Here is a 21,851-nt window from a genome sequence, read left to right on the forward strand (position 1 = left end):
GAGTACTTTTGCTTCAGTGGACATATGCATTACACGGTGTCCTAACTATAAACAACATAGTAAAGTAAACATGCCTCGTCCGTGTGAATTACTGTCATAATCAAGTGTGAACATTTAAGTTGTCTTTAAATCTGATAGAAATCCCATTGGTTGAAACCCCTGCAGTACATGACTGTATATTAAACATCAAAAATGTTCATATATTAGTACATAAGCATTAGCATTAACATTAGCATTAAAAAGCATTAACATTAGTATGAACAAGGCCAATTTGCATGGCCATATCTGTCCCAAGCCCCACCCAAAAATGTGATGGAAAGTATTCTGATTTCAAGGAGTATTTAGAAGCAGTTGAAATCATTTCATTATAACAGAACTACATATTTTTTTAACCATTAAAAAAAAAAAACTAAGATTAGACAACTTTGCCATTCAAATAATGCAAATTTTTGATAAACCTCACACTTAAAGGCAGGGTAGGCAAAAAAATGTATAAAAAACTTTTTTTCAAAATTTGTTTAAACTTTATTTATATATCAATACATAATTAAAATGTAAGTACTCTGAAAAAGAAAGTATAAAAATCGAGTGTCTGTAGACCTCTCACGACTGTTTTAAAGACAGCTCATTATTTCCATTCACTCCACCCCCTCCCTTCTGGGCTCCTTCCAAAGCCACGCCCCCAAAACGCATGAACGTGTGACTCCGACCACTGAGCTGGAAGACGCATTATTTACCTGAGACGAGCGGAGAGGAAGGAGCACGGCATGTAGTGACATCATGTCAGAATCACATGTAATAAAAATAACTTTATAATTATGAAGATAAACAAACAAGATGTATTTTAGTACTCACTATCAAGCTAGCATATTGATATTGGTAAAGTTTAAAATATATATTTTTTGATTCGCTAACGAGCTATCTATAAGGCAAAGCTAAAAACAGGTTGCATGATACACGTTTTTCCATTACCATCATTTACACTGTGATGAAGATGAATTTCGTGTAAGATTCATAACATATACGTTGTTCTACAGATCAACAGAGTAACATACACTCAAATATCAACTCACAACTGCATTGCAGACACAAAATAATAACACACACATACAACAAAGTGTGTACGACACACACAGATACAAGATAAAGACATCAGTAAACATAGGTAGAGAATATAAAAACAAAACAAAGGCGAAAAAAAAACGTGCAGGTAAACTTACAGGTGAACATGGTAAAAGAGTTAGACAGAGGGTAAAATTATGCACAATTCAACACTATAGCTATCATTATTTATCGTCTCTACTACGGCTCGCTAAGTAATGTTATGTTAGCTATATTACGCAGCTACGTGTGCTAATGACACATGCTTCATGAAAAAATAAACAAAAAAATATGTATGATCAAAATACAAAAAGAAAGATTTACCTGTCCAGCAGAAATAAAGCCATCAAGGAGTCACTTTTCAGCCCCTTGAGTTCCCTCAGTTCTCGCCATCGCTGGAAAGCCACGCCGATATTAACTCGCGTTTTATTTCTTTGTTTATCCAAAGACTTTTTGTTCATTGCCTTTTCTTGTACTGTTACTGTCTTCCTTTTTTTGCCTGGTTTGCCTTCACTAACTGCATAGGCCGATACTGTGAATTTAGCTTGCTGTTTCTCTGCCATTGTTTTGGTATTCCTAGGATCCATGCCTCTTGGATTCCCCAAATCAAACGTGCGCGCGCAAGTGGGCAGGTCATGTGTGGCAAAAGGGTGGTTGCCATGGTTGCGAGAGAGTGACAGCCGCCTAAGCCAATCCTATGTTTCGTCCCGGATGGAAATAATGAGCTGTGTTTAATACAGATTAAACGGTCTAGAGTCACTCGATTTTTATACTCTTTTTATCAGAGTTCTTACATTTTAATTATGCATGTATATATATAGAAAGTTTAAACAAATTTGGAACAAAATTTCTTACCTACCCTGCCTTTAAGCCTATTAAATGATAATGTATGCTATATAATTTGTCTGAACAAAAACAGCAAACAAACCGAATGAAACCGCAAAAATCACTCTCTGACAGTGGCGCTTATGGAAAAGCAGAAGTACAGTGGTTACCCCAGTACCCATAAAAAGCACTGAGCTTACTAGGCAAGATGAAAAAAAAAAAAAAAAAAGGCATTAAAAACATTTCTGAAGACAGTGAGTACAATCTCTGAATGGTCAGGTATTAAACGACTGCAGAGACATAAACTCAACATATTGACACTAAGTTTATTTATTAATGTGGCTTCAAAAGTAAACTGTGTGAATGGAGATGGTCCTCACTGCAGAACACGAGATCCAGGGGGTGGGGTTGGTTCTAGATCCAACTCCTCCAACTTTACATATGCCTAAACCAGGGTTTCCCAAACCCCCAGGGGTTCATGAGTGAATTGCAGGGGGTTTGTAAGTTGATGACAAAGCAATTAATTAAATTAAAATTAAATCATTAAAAAACAAATATGCTAAATAACATTCAAATAAAAAATCTAAAAAAAAAAACATGCTAACAAAAATATAATTTTAATTCTTTAATCTGCATGTCATGTGACCATTCAGTTACAGAACTGAATGAGAGTCACAGTACAGATCAGCTGCAGAGTCAGATTTCACCTCACTTCGCCCATTTCGCCTCACCTTTGACTGATAAGATGATGGAGGAAGATTTGGTTTCAAAGCGAAATGTAAAAGCGCCTTAAACGAGTTTGTCAATAGTTTTGTTGTGTTTTTCATTAAGAATAATAATTAACCCATCATTAAAACTCGTTCACGGGCGTTCATAACTGTGCATGGCGCGGAGCCATTGTGAATGCCCATGCGACCATGAGCATTTTACTTTCACTTTTGAATTAGCGATTTAAAAGCCCCCGCCGGTGTTGTCACACATTGACTAAACAGGTAGGAAAATGTCCTCGCGTCACATCCCAAGTTCAAATGTGTAATAACAATAGCAATGTAAAATACTGATAAGTAAACATACAAATATGCCATTACATTCTTGAAATATATACTTAAAATCTTAATGGGTACTTCAAGTAAATTATTGGGCCAAAGGGGTTCGGCTGACAGAAAAGTTTGAAAACCCCTGCCCTAAACCATGGGTGGGGAACGCTGATCCTGGAGGGCCAAAGTCCTGCAGAGTTTAGCTCCAACCCTAATTTAACACACCTGAAGTTAATCAAGGTCTTCAGGATTACTAAAGTTACAGGCAGGTGAGCATTTCTTTCAGGGTTGGAGCTAAACTCTGCAGGACAATGGCCCTCCAGGATCAACGTTCCCCAACCCTGCCCTAAACCTACCCATCTAAACCCCCTGGATCTCATGTGTTCTGCAGTGAGGGGCTACTGTGTGAGAATCTCATCTACTACGTGTGAATCCCTCAGCATGTCATGCTCACCGTATGATCGGGGAGACACATGTCCTCTGCAGGCTTCTTCATCTCCTCTAAGATCATCTGCTGCCTCTTCCTCTCCTCCATTCGTCTCTGAGCCTGCGCCCTCCTCTCCGCCTGCCTCTTAGCTGCCAGAGCAGCCTGCGCTTCGGCCTCAGCTTGAGCCTGGGCCTTGGCAAGAGCCTTGGCTTTGCTGCGGGCCCTGGCCACTCTCTTGATCGGGCTGGCCTTCTCTGGATCCAGCGCCTCTGCTTCTGCCACTGCCACTGCCACTGGTACGGCGACCTTCCTCCTGCGCCCGGGCTTCTTGGGCCCCTCCGCGTCCAACAGAGGGCTTTCAAATGACGGGCTCTGAGTCTGGTCTTCATCAGCCTGTTCTTGCTCTTTGGCTTTCTCCAACTGCTCAAAACACATCAGAAAATAAACTAAGAGCTTAGAACACTGGGGTTTATTTTTTCATTATTTTTAGTCACATTTTTGAAGAGTCATACTTTGGCTTTCCGTTTCTCCTGCCGGATCTTTTTAATCTTTGCATCCTCCTTTCTTTTCATTCTTGCCTGCGTGAGACAAATCAGACGCTCCAGTTTTAACAGATGAAAAGTTAAAAACAAATATTCCAATGAACTTGTTATAGTAAATAATATAAATTCAGCTCACCTTTCTCTTCATTTTCTTCTTGATCTTGACTAGTTTTTCTTTTTCTTCCTCAGTGAGATCCTCTGTAAAACAATTAACATCAATTGCTCATCTTTGACAAAATGGCTGCAACTACAAAATGACTAAAATAAAAGTCAGTAAAAAGGTGACCCTTCTGGGTAACACTTTACTTGAAGGGGTGTGCATAACACTGACATGACACCTTCATAATCTTGACATGACACGTGTCATGAATATGAAGGAGGTTTTATGCATGTTTATGACAACTGTCATTAAATGTCATTCGCTCAATTATGTCATTTTTAATGCAAAGATGACATTGTTTGAGATGTCTTTGTTACGACAACTTGACATAAACCAATACATCATAACCTGTCAGTGTCTTTGTCATGACAACTTGACATTAGCAAAACATCATAACCTGTCATAAACATGACATAGCAGATTAATTATCAAACTTAAAAAAACTACTTAGCTTTATGGGTTAACATTACATTACATTATTTTGGTAACACTTCAGTATAGGGAACACATATATAAACGATTAACTATGACTTTTCCCTCAATAAACTCTTAATTTACTGCTTATTATAGTTAATTGTTAGGTTTAGGTATTGGGTTGGATTAAGAATGTAGAATAAGATCATGCAGAATAAGGCATTAATATGTGCTTTATAAGTACTAATAAATAGCCAATATTTTAGCCATATGAATGCTAATAGTAATAAGCAACTAGTTAAAAGACTCTAAAATAAAGTGTTACCATTATTTTATAACAGTGTCATCTTTTTTAAGAAATTTGAAATTGTCTATTATCTGACCTTCTGTTGGAGGAAACTTAAAAAAAACAAAAAACAAAACAAACAAATCATGAAATGAAAAATAGTCATGATGCTGTTATAAAATTATTTGTCAGAGTATTGTCACTTAATGACATTTTAATGACAAGTTAAATTTGTACCACTGTACTTGAGCTCAAGATACATATTTATGACACTATTATAATGGCCTCATGTCAGCCAATGTCAAAACCAACCACATGACAGTTTAATGTAATGTTAACCCATAAAGCTAAATAATGTCAAGTTGTCATGACAAAGACACTGACAGGTTTTGATGTATTGGTTTATGTCAAGTTGTCATAACTCAGACATCTCAAACAATGTCATCTTTGCATTAAAAATGACATAACTGAGCGAATGACACTTAATGACAGTTGTCATAAACATTCATAAAACCTCCTTCATATTCATGACATGTGTCATGTCATGATTATGAAGGTGTCATGTCAGTCTTATGCACACCCCTTCAAGTAAAGTGTTACCTGTAGACTGAAACACTATTTCACAACTAAAAGAGGATTGAGACCCCTTTAAAGTTTAGGTACAAGTCAATGCACAGAATACGGTTTGGAGCTCTTGATTTTGAACTCTAAAAGAGCACCAGATTGATGAATTTAACTTTAACAATGTATAATGGGGGAGGGCCGGACAAGAGGGACCGAGGTACACCCACCACAATTTCACAAAATCCTGTGGGAAACACTAACAGGTTTTCCAGTTGAGAATATTCAGACTCACCCTTTGCCTCCAGTCTCTTCAGCAGCCTGGCGTCCACTTTGCTGAGCAGATCCTCCATCTTGGCCTTGGGAGGTCGGCCTGGCCGTCTACCTTGGGCTCCTCTGACTCGGCGTCCACGGGAACGAGGCTCTTTGTCTGGATTTGGAGGACGACCACGTCTGCCTGTTATTGCCATGATCATGGAGGGCACTTCCTCATTGGCAAGGAGGAACCATTTCATACCCTGTAACAGATTAAAGAGAAATGGCATGTCATGCAACAGTCTAACTGTCCTGGATTGCATGTAGCTCCTGTAGACATCTTAATACACACCTCGGGGGTTTCCCGCTCCTCGTAGAAATCACCCACTGGCATGCGTGGACTGAAGCTGAAGTGCTCTCTCGAAACGCCCTGGAGACCATCCTGATGCCTCTTCAGATACTGGAGAATGTAGGAGAGACCAAAGCAAGGGGATGAAGACGAGCCTTATCATCACTCATGCAGATTAAGTTACAGTGGTACTGCGGAAAGGGCTGCACGATCATTTGAAACAAAACCGAAATCACGGCATGGCTTAGAGCAATTATTAAACCGTATAGGCTGCAATTTAATTCAATAAGTATATACGCTGTGTGCTTCAGAGTGAAGTGGCACTGTGTTCATTTACACTCATGATCTGGTGTTTTCATTATCTCAGTAAATGCTGCTCGAAAAACTGTGAAATATTAAAAATTTTAATTCACAAAATCTTGGCCAAATTGTGCAGCCCTTCAAACAAGCAATTTAAGAACATTTTAAATTGTAACCACAATTTTTTTTTATCATCAGAAAGTTAGATTTTTTTCCCCCTCCCAAATCGTGACCCTCATTTGTTGTATAAAATCTCACCTTGATGACTTCAGGGAACTGCTTCATCCTCCGGCCACAGGGGCTGTAATACCACGTCTCCCCTTTCAGGCGGTCCTCAAACCTCCTGACTCGAATCTCTCGCTTCCAGCTAGCAAATGTGAAACACAGCACATGAAACAGGATTGTCAAACCTAGACCAATGAATTGCTGGATAAGCATTTTTAAAAACTATTTTGAGAAGATTGCTGGAGTGGATTTCTGTTTGTATGTTAGTGTTGGGTAAAGTTACTTTTAAAAGTAACGCATTACAATATTGTGTTACTACTTCCTAAAAAAGTAACTAATTGCATTAGTTACTTTTATGGAAAGTAATGCGTTACATTTTCTCACCTGGACTGGGCTTGCTTGTTTGTTTTTTAATAACAAAAAAGTTCTGTTTTTGGCAAATGTAAAGCCCTTTCACACCAAGAGTGAACTGAATAAGCCTCATGCTGATTAGTATGGTTGAACTGGATCATCGAAAGTCAGCAGCAAAGACATTAATTAATAAAATGAGATTAAATACATAAAGCATATTTGTTTCTTTTAATTTATTTAATTATTGCAGGTTTGTGCAATATTCTGAGTTTGCATTTCACTGTTTTTATTCATTTTGAGGAATACTGAATCTGTTTTTGTGCAACAGGAATGAGTAAATTCTTACATTTAGGCTAAAACTATATTAATCGTCATGTTCACACAGTGCACACAATGCCTCTGCACTCCAGATTTCTCTCAACATGAGGACAGAAGAGCTGTCAGGTCAATAAATGTGAAAAAGTAACTCAGATTATTTGTTGTAAATTTAAAAGTAATGCGTTACTTTACTAGTTACTTAAAAAGTAATCTGATTACATAAGTTACTTGCAATGTGTTATCCCAACAGTGGCTACCATATATCCTTGGTTTTTAAACAAATGTTACCAGTAAAATAAAAAACTAAATTGTTATCCATTATTAGGGCTTGACAGTGCAAGCATTTCACCTGCATCTTCAAATAAAAACAGATGTGTGCAAACTGCAAAATGTATTTAGGAGAACATGTGAGAATGAAATATTGTAGACCTTAACTTTGGGGACGGAAAACAGGAATCACAGCTTAATGTGGTTATTAAACTTCAAAAGACTATGATGTAATGAAATAATTGTGAGCGCTACGCACTTTTTAAGTAAAAACGTGGTACTGTCGTGCATTCTACAGTCTTCAGAGTTTCAGTTCTCAATCAATGAACAGCTCACAATATTGCCCAGCAATTGCTTATGATCACTGCTGAATTATGACAATGTTTACTTTATAGTGTTAATATTGTAATATGTTGTAAATGGTTGTATTCAGTTCAAATTTTATTTCCAGCTAGAAGAAGCTAGAAGTAGCACAGACACTTCAAAATAAGAGTCCAAGTGCATAACGTAGCATTTTTTTCCCCAGCATATTATTGGTATTTTGGTTACACAAATTGTATTAGGCATTAAATGAATTCAGTATGAAGCAGATATATTTAAAAACCTAGTGTACATTTTTCAAATAAATTAAATAATTTTGCTTGTAACTGTCTCCTCGTATACATTTAAGGGAAAAAAAAATTATCTGATCAAATTCCATCGCACCCCTTAAGTTTCTTATGCACTCCAAAAAATTTTTTTAAATTAAGAGCACATGGGCTTCTTGGGAAAAAGCAATTGCCAAACCCTGGTTAAAACTACTTTGAACAAAGGACTGCTCACCCATGCTGCAAAGGAAATTGGACTTGCTCTTCAGTTGCAATCCTACGTCTTGGGGTGTCACCTGTGACACAAACAACAATTAAATATATTTTAATCTTAAGTGCCAGAAGTATGCATACAAAATAGATTGAGCACTACTTAAAAAGAACAAATTTCAACCCCTGATCTGTAGATACCTGCTGTGGAGCTGTTATCATCATCTTCAGCTTTTCCTTCTGCCAACTCAGTTTTGGCTGGTTTGGAAGGCTTTGCCTCATTCACGCCTTCTTTCATCTTACGCTTCCAGATCTTCTTGGGTTGGACTATGGGGCTCTCATTATTGGTCAGGATTGAGTCATGGACAAAGGTCAGAGGATCATTTGGAAGGTAAAGCGGAGCATTTAAAGGATTTGAGGTATCAGTTGGGATGCTCTCCTGTTCCTTTTTCCTCTTCTTCACTGCAGTCGATGTATTCTCCTCTGTTTTCTTTCTCCTTCTAACCTTTTCTTGTTTTGGGCCGTCAGGTGATAATTTCCGCTTCTTGATCTTGGAATCAGGAGACCCGACTGGAAATAATTGATAAGACAGTATTTAGCATCTAACATTATTTAGCATCTTCATTAAAGGAATAATTCAGCCTAAAATGAAAATTAAGCCATCATTTAGCATCAAGCTTTTTAAAAAAAGATTGAAAAAACAGACAAGTTGCGAGAAATCAGGACTAAATAAAACGCAACATGAAATACAATCCATGTACTTTCTTCTCTGAGGTGAACATATCCGTTGCGTTTGTCGCAACAAAAGTTGTCATGTTCACATCTGTCAGCTGTCATTCTGACTGTCATCAGACAAACAGAGTTCCTGCTCGGAGATATTCGACTCAGTGAAGAAAGTACACAGATACTTTTTTATTTCATGTCGTGTTTTTTATTAATCTTTATTTCTAACAACTTGTGTGCTTTTTCTAGGCGAGTCGGAGTGAACTTTGGCGATAATAGTGTAATGAACGCCCACGTCGTGCACAGAAGACGAATGGCCAAGGTCAGTATTTTCATTAAATACATTAAATTTTGGTTGGTTTTTCACCAAACCTATTGTATACCCTCCGAATACTTGGAATGTATGACATATTGCATGGCATGCTTTCGCATCATTTTTAAAAGCTTGATGCTGGTCACTATTCACTGTCATTATGTGGTCAAGTGCGAGAGGGACATTTTTTAAAAAATGTCCTTTTGTGGTCTGAAAAAGAACGAGCGGCATACGGCATCAGAACACCATCAGTGAGTAAGTAAATGATAACTTAATTTTTATTTTTATGATGAACTATCCCTTTAAAGAAAATGGCTCATTTAAAAAAAAAAAAAAAAAAAAAAAAAACCCAAACCATTAAATATGCCAGAACCATAGTAAAGATGAACTGCATTTACTTTCAGCAATAGCAACTGGCATCTTTGGGGTTTTAGGCTTCCGTGGCTTTTTTGTTGGAATGGCGATAAGGGTTTCAGATATATGTGTGGCTGTCCCTTCAACAGAACCGCTTACAACCACTTGCAGTGCTTTAGCGGTCATTGCAGAGAGCGCAGATCTTCGGTCACCTCCAGATAGGTCTGAAGTATCAAGAATCTGATCACCTATGGGGAATAAAATGTGTTGCTTTTAATAAGTATTATTACTATTCATTTTAACAAAAAATAATAGGGATGTATGATATATCAGGACAACACTGGGGCCATATTAGTGAATTTATCATCTAATCAGACAATATTGGATATGTAATTGTACATGCTCATTTTCTTTATTTATACATTTAGATTACCTTTACTGTCATCTAATACTCTTAAGGTTAATCACTTAAAAAAAAATTTAGTATTTCATACTGTACATAATGCTTTGATGCATAAATTCACATAGCAATTTAAAAGTTGATCTCATTTTTTAAGTGTCATTTTATCTAGACAAAATAATATTGAATTTTAATGTCAATTATTGGTCAAAATATAAAAATAATTATGGGCTAAAATTTGGTGCATCCCTTCTAAAAAAGGAAATGTATGTTACTGTTCAACTATGAGGTTCTTTAAAAACAGATGAGAATAAATTCATTATTAGTGCATTGGGAATCTCACCTTTGATAGAGAGTGTAGAGGCATTAATAGATGGAGAAAGCAGGGAGGAGCAGTTTTGTGAGGTGTTTAAAGATTCATCCAGTAGAGATGTGTTATCTATGAGGGAAGCCTCCTCGGTGGAACTTGTAGAGGTCATGGAGTTGTTCAAGTTTTCCTCTTCACAAGATGTCTCCTGCAAGTCCCTGGAGTCATCAAACATGGATCCTTCAGTAAACTTTGATTGGTCTCCCGTCTGTGAAAGACTATAAGAATTATCAAAAGTGTCCATCATAGAACTCCCATCCTCTGCTCTTGAGCTTTCAAGGTAGGTTGACTCAGCCAAGGACGGATAGTCCAGTGACGTGTCAGTGCCAAAAGTATCATTTAAAGTGTCACTTTCTCCTTTCCTTGGGGTAGCTTGATCTTTGATACTATAAGAGTCTTTTCTGCCAACTGCCATAGTGTCTCTCTCAGGTTCCTTTGGAACAACGAAAGCTGGTTCAAGGTTTCTACCATGAGTTTGCAACTTATTCAACTCAGACTGAGCCTCACTGTTGGACTCCATTTTGGATGTGCCGATTATGACTCCAACTTTACTCTGGGAACCACAGGCCTCATGTTTACCAGGAGTCTTCTGAGTAGATTGCGATTCCCCAAAGTTGTACCGTACTACACCATGAGAACCCACCTGCCCTGGACTACGAGATTTGTCCAAATTTGCCACAATGTCTGAAGGTTGAGCCACAGAGCCAACGAGGGAACGAGACACGTTTGGAGCAGGAGAAACATTGAGAGATGCCACGGATGCCTGAGAAGAAAACCTAACAGCGGGAGATGGTGCAGATGAAGCCCGAGCGAGAGGAGAACCAGAGACAATAGATGGAAGTGCAGAGACCGCTGGGAGAGAGATGTTATCGGCAGCAGATGTTGGAGTCGAGGAAGCAGCAGGATGTTTAGGACTCTGCCCTGTTAGAGGTGATGCCTCTTGGGGTCCTTTCAGTGGTGCCAACGCAGGAGGAGCAGAGACAACAGATGGAGATGCCGCTAAAGATAGAGGTGTTGGAGAGACCTGTGGACTTTTTGACCCCTGGGCCTCCGCCAGAGGAACTGTTTGAGGAGGCACAGGCACCGTTGAAGGATGCGTCAAGATGTTAGAAGAAAACACCACAGACTGGCTGTGCGAAACAGCAGGTAGAGCTCTGGAGCTCTTAGGAGAAGACATTGAAGGAGTTGTACAAAGTCCTGCAGGTGTCCCATCAGCTGATGAAGGTGCAGAGAACCCAGGTCTTTGGCCTTGGACCGTCTGAGGCAGTGAAGCGAGAGGGGAGGGTGGAGACACGGACGCGTTTACACCGACACCCGAAGCTGTAGATAAAGCAAATCCTGAAGATGAAGGAGAATGTGAATTCTGCCCAGAAACCGTCTGGTGAGGCAGGGTCGATGTTTTCCGAGGCGGACTAGCCAGGAGCGGAGGAGGTCCAGAGATGGGGGAAGAACTAAGCTCCTTTGCGGCGGCTCCCATTTCCTGATGTTGTTTTGCAGGTTTCTCCAGGTCCACGGCTGGATGCTGCACACCCTGGTTATAGTCAGTAGAGGAAACAGGGCCAGGGGACTTTACAGGAAAACCCTCAGGTTTAGGCAACCGTTGGGGTACAGAGCTTCTCTCGACTCCATTAAAGCCTTTATCGGTTTCTTTAAAGGACTCATTCATATGAACTACAGACCACAAAAACAAACAAACAAAAAAAGCTATTAGCAAGACATGCAAGAACATAACAAAATTGTTCAGACACAGCAACAATCTAAAATCATTTGTATGTGATTTGAAATACAACTGAAATTGGATTTTTAGGTCAGAGATGTGGCCTGGAAAGTGGTGCACTATGCTGCTAATGTGCAGCATCTGCACTGAATTCACTCCTTTACTCGTACTATTCTCCCATGTAATAAACAGAGGCATTCGCTACACAAGTGAATGAGTGAGCAGTTCCAAAATCAGCATCAATGTGGAAACTGCAGTAACGCCTCTAACGGTTGTCGTCTCATGCTCCTCATGTTCAGCAGAAAAGCAATTTGAATACAGTGTGAACAAGGCCAAAGCGGAGTAAACAAATATATATTAAAAGACAGATAATGCATCTTTATCTTCAATGGAAAGCACAGTATTGTTGATTGTTTTATTTTATCTAGGTTGCATGTGTTCATGCAGTTTCCCATTTTCTGATGAGTGAGGCAGAATGTAAAACTGGGGCAAGACATCACCTTTTAACAAACCATAAGTCAGTTTGAATCATTTCCTAATCCAAAAAGTCAATTACCTTTGGTGAAAACAAGTCTGATTTGACAAATGTTATTTCAGTCAGAGGACAGAATTAGAATACCAGAATTGGTGATGTTAAAAGCCATTCAGGAAGTGCATTACGCCACCTAAGTAGAGGAAATCTGAACGGGCATGCATGATAAAACGTGCTGCTATTTTTTATAATCATTCAACTTAAAATTAAATAGACATTAACAAAAATGAAATATATTGTTTCCCGACAGCTATCTTGTTTTGAAACGACGAAGGCCTCATAAAACACGCTAACTAAACAGTTAGTCACAAATCTGTCACATCGCAAAAAACTCACAAATTTCCATTAATTTAATACCATTGACTACACAAAGATCTTTAATAAAACTTTAAAGTTGCAGTCGATAGGCTTTGCCTCTGTCGCCATCTCTGTTTGAAACATGCAATTGCAGTTATTTGCGGAATTATCATCTAGCGTTATGAATCTTTTGTGTCGAATCAGCGGTTCGGAGCGCCAAAGTCACATGATTTCAGCAGTTTGGCGGTTTCATCCGAATCATGATTCGATACGCTGATTCATAACACTCCGAAGCTTCCTGAAGCAGTGTTTTGAAATCGGCCATCACTATATAAGTCGTTATTTTGTTTTTTTGGTGCACCAAAAATATTCTCGTCGCTTTATAACATTAATATTGAACCACTGTACTCACATGAACTGATTTAAATATGTTTTTAGTACCTTTATGGATCTTGTTCTGAAGATGAACGAAGGTCTTACGGGTGTGGAACGGCATGAGGGTGAGTAATAAATGACATTTTAATTTTTGGGTGAACTAACCCTATAATAATTCCAGCTGCTGTGAGAAAAGGCTATAAATGATCCGCCATCTGCAGCATCCTCACATTTGATATAGCCTACTAGCTGGGACTCCTTTATGTAAACTGACGTGATGTAATGACACAAAGACGAACGGAAACCTAACAGTACCACTCGAATTAGAAAACATTATTACAAGCTTACCGTTGTGAATCGGTAAGGTAAGGAGATGGTTGGTTATGTACTTGCTCAAAAATTGTTACAGACTGCAGCTTTTTTAAGATAAAAAAGTGATCGTTGACAGGAGTGCCACCAGTTGCAACCATTGTTTTTACAGTTAATGGGAAAAAATATAAAGTACAAAAATGTAAACTATAATAACCCTGTTTCCAGACTGTGTGTGGCACTATCTCACCTTGCATCTCTTTGCTCTTAGGCGAACCACTATCAGGCATTGCAGAAGGGGACCTCATTGGGACCTGCATGTGGTGGGGACTGCTTCTGCCTCCTCCACTGCCCATGTGATGATGCTGAGGGCTTCCTCGTGGAGGCGTAAAACTCTGCGCGGCGGGTGGAATCATCTGAGCCTGGGGTTGAGACTGAGTCTGAGCCTGCGGTTGGGACTGGTGTGAAGGATGCTGGTAATATGGCATTCCGTTCGGCATCATGCCATAATGCTGCTGCTGCTGCTGTTGTTGTTGCGGCTGCTGGTGTTGAGGTGAGTGGTGGTGTGAATGATGTTGGAGATGATGTGCCGTTGCAGACTGGTGCTGCACGGCTGGAGGCTGCTGGTGATGCTGGGACGGTGGGATGCCAGGATGCCCCTGGTTGGGATAAGTCCCATACATGCTATGAGAGTTAAATCCCATGGACATCGAAGATCCCCCCTGCTGCTGCTGCCCAGGATTACCCCTTCCCCAGAACTGCGGCCCAGCACCCGGGGGCTGCCGGGCCGTTCCTACACTGCCGTTGACTTGGTACGGTCCATGCCCCTGGAAGTGGTGCTGAGGCTGCTGTGGTTGTATCCCCCCCTGGGTGCCTTGTTTCTGGTGCAACCCGTGGGGAGGGACAGGCCCCATCGCTGGGTTGTACTGAGACTGGCCCCACAGATAGTCATATCCAATGCTGCCTGGGAGGTGATGGTTGCTCATATGAGGATAAGAGGAAGAGGGAGGGTGGCCGCCGGGCTGGCTGCTCCCACCTGCAGTAGTGATGCCATTCACATTCATTTCGCCATTCAGATCTGTGTGATGAACAGCATCATTAAAAAGGCATCACATTTATGGATTTGTAGGCTCCATATATTTGCATTTCATTTATTATACATGGAAGATGCACTACTGCTTTGAAACTTTGGAATAATTACAACTTTAATGCTTTTGAAAGAAGTATCTTATGCTCACTGTATTTATTTGATCAAAAATACAACAGAACAATAATAATTTACAATAACTTTTCTATTTGAATATATTTCAAAATGTAATTTATTCCTGTGATCAAAGCTGAATTTTCAGCATCAGTACTCCAGTCTTCAGTATCACATGATCAATCATTCTAATATGATTTGATGCTCAAGAAACATATTATTATCAATGTTGAAAACAGTTGTGCTGCTTAATATTTGTGTGTAAACTGTGATATACTACCATTTAAAATTTTGGGGTCAGTAAGATTTATATTATTACTAAAGAGTTCTGTTTCAAATAAATGCTGTTCTTTTGAATGATCTATTCATAAAAAATAAAAATAAAAACTCTGAAAAATTTATCAGAGTTTCCACAAAAATATTAGGCAGTAAAAACTGTAAAAGCAGTGTAGAGAGACTCACTTTTCCCTTGCTGGGGGAAGCTCATGGAGGACCCGTTAGTATAGAGAGAATCTCCTGAGGAATGCTTCAGTCCTGAGTTAGCTGACACAGAAGAGTGAGGCCCGTAGTTAAAATGGTTATTTGCTTCCATCTGTTGGACAGGGGAAAAAAAAACATAACAGAATTGAAAGATGATATGGGGCATATTTTAGCATTAAAATGCTTTCTCCCATGCCACGTTCATACACACAGACAAGTAAGCCATTTGTCGGATGACTTCCCTAAAAAGTGTAAACACTGTCTCTGCTTCTGAATATGCCTACTTCCCTATGCTCATGTCCAAATTCATGATATTCATAAAACTATAGGTAAAAAGGGTCCGGATGACTTACTACTTTCTTACTAATTAGTACTGATAGACACTTTAGCATCCCATGAGGCCACGGGAGATGAGTTGTTAAAGGGTTAGTTCACCCAAAAATGTAATTTCTGTCATTAATTACTCACACTCATGTCGATCCACACCCATAAGACCTTTGTTCATCTTCGGAACACAAATTAAGATATTTGATGAAATCCAAGTGTTTTTTGTTTTTTAACTCCAATAGAAAGCAATGAAATTACCACATTCAAGGTCCATAAAAGTAGTAAATACATTGTTAAAACAGTCATCATGACTGCAGTGGTTCAACCTTAACATTATGAAGCGATGAGAACATTTTGTGCACAAAAACAAAACAAAAATAACTTTATTCAACAATGTCCTCTCTCTACCCTGTCAGACTCCTACTCCTGGATTTCATAAAAAATATCTTGATTTGTGTTCTGAAGATGAACGATGATCTTACAGATTTGGAACGACATGAGGGTGAGTAATTAATGACAGAAATGTCATTTTTGGGTGAACTAACCCTTTAATGGCCGTAAGCGATACAAATGATGTCATAGGTTATATGACACTGCCAACATGACAAATGTAGTACATCCAGATTACAATACCACTCTCATATTTATACTACATAGAATAAATTTTTCAATCAAATGTAGTGCCTACTTAGTATGCTACTTACTTTGCATTTTATAACTCTTTCAAACAAATCTGCTCTGTTTGAACATCTTGAACAATGCAATGCTGGGTAAACCAATCAAGTTTAGGCCAGGATTTTCCATTTGTACAACCAATGAGACGGTGCTGAAAAATATAGGGCTGCAAGATGTATCGCACGATACGAAAAATAACATTTAACTTAAACGCGATTATCAGTTAAACGGGATTCTTAGTGCGATTATGAAATCGCAAAGGCTGTGATTATTTATTTATGCGCAGCTTGTCAATGAAGTATGGCTCCAAATCCATCTGAAAGCACTGCGAGTTTGAGTCACTTATAATGTATATTTGAAAATATGAAGCTACAGCGATCCCAATAGGGATTTCCTGGAATGACACGCGTTACATACTTCTGTGGCAGGGCATATTTGGAGTTTCTGTGCAAGAGCGCCCTCTGGCTTTCAGATGGAGAACTGATCACAGAGCCGTACAGCTCTGACAAGCTGCACACAAAATAATCGCAGCCTTTGCCAAATCACATGCGATAAAAGTTGCAATAAATCAGGATACATTGTGCAGCCCTAGAAAAATATTTAAGAAACCTGCTTGAAAACAGGGGCCAGTTGCATAAACTTAGTCACTATATTAAGACTGTGTCTTAAGAACTAGTTTGACCAACTTGCAGTTAACCAAGGGGTAATAAATGTTATTTTTCCAATTCAAATTACACCACTCTACCTTTTAATTTAAAAGACTTTAAAAAACTCAAGAAAAACATTAGTGTCGTAACTTTTAAGACTACTCCAAGTGGTTTATGCAACCGGCCCCAGTAACTTCAGACATTAGACCTGATGTGCATATGTACATTGTAAAAAAAAAAAAAAAAAAAAAAAAAAAAAAAAAAAAAAACAGTTTTACAAAATTATTTTGGCAGCTGTGGTTGACAGAATAATTTTGTAAAAAATACAGAAAAACTAAACACATTTACAGAACTGTAAATTTTACAGTATAAAACTGTAATTTAAGAAAATTTGAATGTAAACTAGTAAATTCAACAACTAAAATCTACTACTAAAATCTGTTTTGCACCTTTAACATATACTGATAACTAGGGATTGCACGATATATCACACAATACGAAAAATAACATTGAACTTGAAAATGCAATTCTTGAACTTGAAAATGCAATTCTTGAACTTGAAAATGCAATTCTTGAACTTGAACTTGAACTTGAAAATGCAATTCTTGAACTTGAAAATGCAATTCTTGAACTTGAAAATGCAATTCTTAGTGTGATTATGAAATCGCAAAGGCTGCGATTGTTTTTTATGTGTGGCTTGTCAATGGAGTATGGCTCCAAATGCTAATCCACCTGAAAGCACTGCGAGTTTGAGTGGCTAATAATGTACGTTTGAAAAAGCAACACGCGCAAACACAAAACACCATCATGGTACCCCCACAACACTTATATATAATGCAATAAACATTCATTAAACAACAGAAGATGTAACATAAAACCCTAATGTACAAAACTGATTAAATAAACATGTTTCTTAATAGTTTTTGTTAACAAAATACTTTCAAATGTGGAGTGTCGCACAGGGAATTGTGGGAATATCAGTTTACAGTTTTTGACTGTGAATTATACATCGATGTGTTTTTTTTTTTTTTTTTACTTCTAAAAATTGTAAAAATTACAGCATTTTACTGTGAAAATTACATAAAATATCTGGTAAGAGATTTTACAGTTTTTCCCTCTATATAGTACAGGAACTTACTGTTAACCTATTTACATTTTTTTTCCCCCGTAGTGTTTTTACATTATTTTACCGTTAAAATCACATTGATTTTTAACAGTGTAGTTTTGAGGAATGAAAATGAGGAAGCCTTACACTTACATTGCATTGAAGGTAAACATTTTTATCAGTTCATGCTAATCTAAACCATGACTTTGCCATTGCTTTTACTGTTTGAGCTACATGAGTGCTCAATATGGTGTACCATTGTTTACCTTCGTGTCTCGTTCAGCTGTCAAACCATTTAAAAATACAACTTTACAAAAAAAATTTCAGTGAACAACCAATTTTGTCCTGTGAAAAAGATTAGTTCACTTTCAAATTAAAATTTCCTGATAATTTACTCACCCCCATGTCATCCAAGATGTTCATGTCTTTCTTTCTTATTTTAGTTGAAAAGAAATTAAGGTTTTTGATGAAAACATTCCAGGATTTTTCTCCATATAGTGGACTTCAATGGAGCCCAAACGGTTGAAGGTCAAAATTACAGTTTACGGCGATCCCAGACGAGAAATAAGGGTCTTATCTAGAGAAACCATTGCTCATTTTCTAAAAAAAATAAAAAATAAAAAATTTTATACATTTTAACCATAAATGCTCATCTTGAACTAGCTCTCTTCTTCTCTATTAGAATTCCAGCAGTGTAGACACTGCTAAGTGTATTACTGCCCTCCACAGGTCAAAGTTTGAACTAAATTGTCATATACAATATGCTAGTGCAAGTATATAACAATTAGTTCAAACTTTGACCTGTGGAGGGGAGTAATACACTTAGCAGTGTCTACACTGCTGGAATTCAAATAGAGAATAAGAGAGCCAGTTCAAGATGAGCATTTATGGTTAAAACTTATATAAATGTTTTTTTTTTTTTTTTTTTTTTCTTTTAGAAAATGACTGATCGTTTCACTAGATAAGACCCTTATTCCTCGTCTGGTATCGTTTAAAGCCATTTGAAGCTGCACTGAAACTGTAATTTTGACCTTCAACTGTTTGGGCTCCATTGAAGTCCACTATAAGGAGAAAAATCCTGGAATGTTTTCATCAAAAACCTTAATTTCTTTTCGACTGAGGAAAGAAAGACATGAACATCTTGGATGACATGGGGGTGAGTAAATTATCAGGAAATTTTAATTTGAAAGTGAACTAATCCTTTAAATCCAGAGAGTTAAACTAATTTAAATCTTCCAACTAACCAAACTCCTATTTTATCATATTACTAAAACAACAATTTTAAACAATAAGCAGATCCTTATCTTTCTGTAGTAAACAATCTGCACTTAAACTCTCATTCAACATTAGTAAAGAGCGCTTAATGTGTCTGTGGCACAGTGCTCAAGACAGTGGCTGCGTTTCAATACCTAGTGATCTGCCTAACTATATGGCATTTTCCAGCACTGTAGGCGCGTTCATAACGTTATAATTGGGTTTTCGGCATCTTTGAGGACATACAGACCGGTCAGATCGCACGAACGACGCCCAGAAAGCCGTGCAGGTAGCCGGTGTACATGGTTTTGAGACACAGCCAGTGAGCTCTGCTGTGGCGGACATCACAAATTTTGCTCTTCACATCTCAACATAAAATGTCGCAGATAAAGCCGATGAGATGCCCGAGCAATCGCGTTAAATAACACACACCACACACACAGATGCTGAACACCAGCCTCAAACTCAACCATTACACATTCAACACATTAATAAGTATTAATAAAGCATTTTTTAAAAAGCTCATTTAAATGATCTGATATAGATTTATGCATATAGATCAAATCCAGCACTAATTATTTTTATGCGTGTCCATCATTAACCGCACAGCTAACAGTAAACATCCAACTCAAAACTGTGTAATTTCATTCAGAAATGGCGGTGCAACCGACATACGTCACTAAAAAGCAAAGCACACGGTAAAAGAGTTATATTTAGTTAAATATTATGCGGAAAAATGTTAATAAAGAAAAGAGGGAGATGTGGGAAACGGTTAGCACGGAGGCTAAAGCGCTGCTCATGACCATGCGCTGCTTCTGGGTCTCACATCACATACACATACACACACACATACAAAATATATATATATTCACATTTTATTAAACTTCTCCAACACTAAAACACCACAACTCAGGGTAAACCAGCTCATATCTTCTCTAACTCGAGTTCTTCAGCCTCTTTAATGTAATTTTAGTCTTGTATCAGCTTATTTTAAGCCATAAAAAGAAAAAAAAGAAACGAGAATGCGGCCAAACAAACGACACAAAAACGAAAACAAAAAAGACTGCTTGAAAATAACATTATGTACCGAGACATATGACCGCAAAAATAAAGGGAAGACAATTCAGTGATGCTCATAATGAAAATCTAGCGATATACACACACTTATAAAAGAATATTTCGCGATGAAGTTTGATTAAAGTGCTCGGTTAATATCAACGGTGATGACATGACAAAATGAGGCCTGCGTGCCGCATAACAACGATTCATCACGACCATTTATGAGCTTTCAAACAATATTCGGCGATTAGCATTTGTGTTAATTCAATAATTTGGAGTATGAATGAAATTAGACTCGAATGTAATGTAACAGCGTTCATTCATCGATGAAAACGGTGTAAATGAAAACAGCAGGTCTTATTTACATAACCACGGGTTTGTGCGTTATTTAAATAATTAAAGACGTTAAACGTACAGATAAACGGACTGATTATATAAATATAAGAGGGTTTGTGATCTCTAAGACGTTATGGGTGGCTTATGTTTTCAAAGCTTGCCTGGAAAAATGCGATATTAAGAGACGATGATCGTCTCGTCTCGGAAGGTCATCTTTCGTTGATTAATTCACGTTATTTTCCCGATATACGGTGAGAGAAAATGAGGCAGCATCACCCACACAACACACTCTCAAAAGTTTCCCCCGTATAATGATAATAAAACTGCCCAACCTTGATATGTGCCGATCGCACAGGAGACAGAGACTCTGGCCCCCCGGCAAAGGACCAATGTGGATGAAGAGGGTGTAAGCGATGTAAATAATAAACGGCTAAATCGCTAACCTTTGGGTTTCAGATTTGCAAACATGGCTGGTAATGTTTGAGCGCAGCCATGATCACATAGGAGAGAAAGAGAGCGAGCCGAAAGAGGAAGTGAATGACGGCTAGACGACCGCGCGCCTCCGGGTCTTAGCGCCGACTAGGTGCACTACGGACCATGGACTTCTGAGACAGACCAGCCTCTCATTGAGAAGACCACAATGCCCTTGTGAAAAGAAGTGTGCTTAGTTGTTTTGAATGTGCGCTTGTAGTGTACTTCAAATCTTAACTATATATATATATATATATATATATATATATATATATATATATATATATATTAATGTACTTGTAGATAATAAAAAGGCACTTAAGTACACTTCTGACTAGATTCTTTTCTTATGTACAATTTTAACATGTAAACTTTGTAATAGGCAAATATAAGTAATAATCATTTAATGTTTTGTTGTGCTTTAAAGATGTTATTTGATAATACATTTAAAGTAAATTGCAACTTGACCATTACAACTATGTAATTATAAACATATTTAAATTAATGTCATACAAGTTTCAATAGAAATTACATTTATTTTAGTTTACCATAAATTATTGTCTGTATTCAGCAGTAGGCTACATTTTAACCAATTCAAAGACAACAGAAGTAATTATGGGAAAACAAATTTGCATATAAAGATGAACTTAAACGGTTAGTTCACCCAAAAATGAAAATAATGTCATTAATTACT

The 21,851-nt window shown here is 37.9% G+C and overlaps 1 protein-coding gene across 1 annotated transcript in view; it reads right to left on the bottom strand.

Annotated features, from left to right (window-relative positions):
- baz2a (bromodomain adjacent to zinc finger domain, 2A) overlaps window positions 1-21,303 on the bottom strand; it is a 41,831-nt gene extending 20,528 nt beyond the window's left edge. The window contains exons 1-13 of the mRNA XM_048179084.1: window positions 21,019-21,303; window positions 15,266-15,395; window positions 13,853-14,680; window positions 10,349-12,043; window positions 9,650-9,853; window positions 8,417-8,785; window positions 8,241-8,301; window positions 6,516-6,624; window positions 5,961-6,068; window positions 5,649-5,871; window positions 4,069-4,130; window positions 3,903-3,968; window positions 3,418-3,810 (exon numbers count right to left, since the gene is read on the bottom strand). Coding sequence (XP_048035041.1) covers window positions 3,418-3,810; window positions 3,903-3,968; window positions 4,069-4,130; window positions 5,649-5,871; window positions 5,961-6,068; window positions 6,516-6,624; window positions 8,241-8,301; window positions 8,417-8,785; window positions 9,650-9,853; window positions 10,349-12,043; window positions 13,853-14,680; window positions 15,266-15,395 — 4,248 coding nt within the window. The 5' untranslated portion in view covers window positions 21,019-21,303. The remainder of the gene's footprint in view (window positions 1-3,417; window positions 3,811-3,902; window positions 3,969-4,068; window positions 4,131-5,648; window positions 5,872-5,960; window positions 6,069-6,515; window positions 6,625-8,240; window positions 8,302-8,416; window positions 8,786-9,649; window positions 9,854-10,348; window positions 12,044-13,852; window positions 14,681-15,265; window positions 15,396-21,018) is intronic.
- Window positions 21,304-21,851: the final 548 nt, after the last annotated feature.

Source organism: Megalobrama amblycephala, linkage group LG24 (genome assembly GCF_018812025.1).
Source record: "Megalobrama amblycephala isolate DHTTF-2021 linkage group LG24, ASM1881202v1, whole genome shotgun sequence".
NCBI lineage: Eukaryota > Metazoa > Chordata > Actinopteri > Cypriniformes > Xenocyprididae > Megalobrama > Megalobrama amblycephala.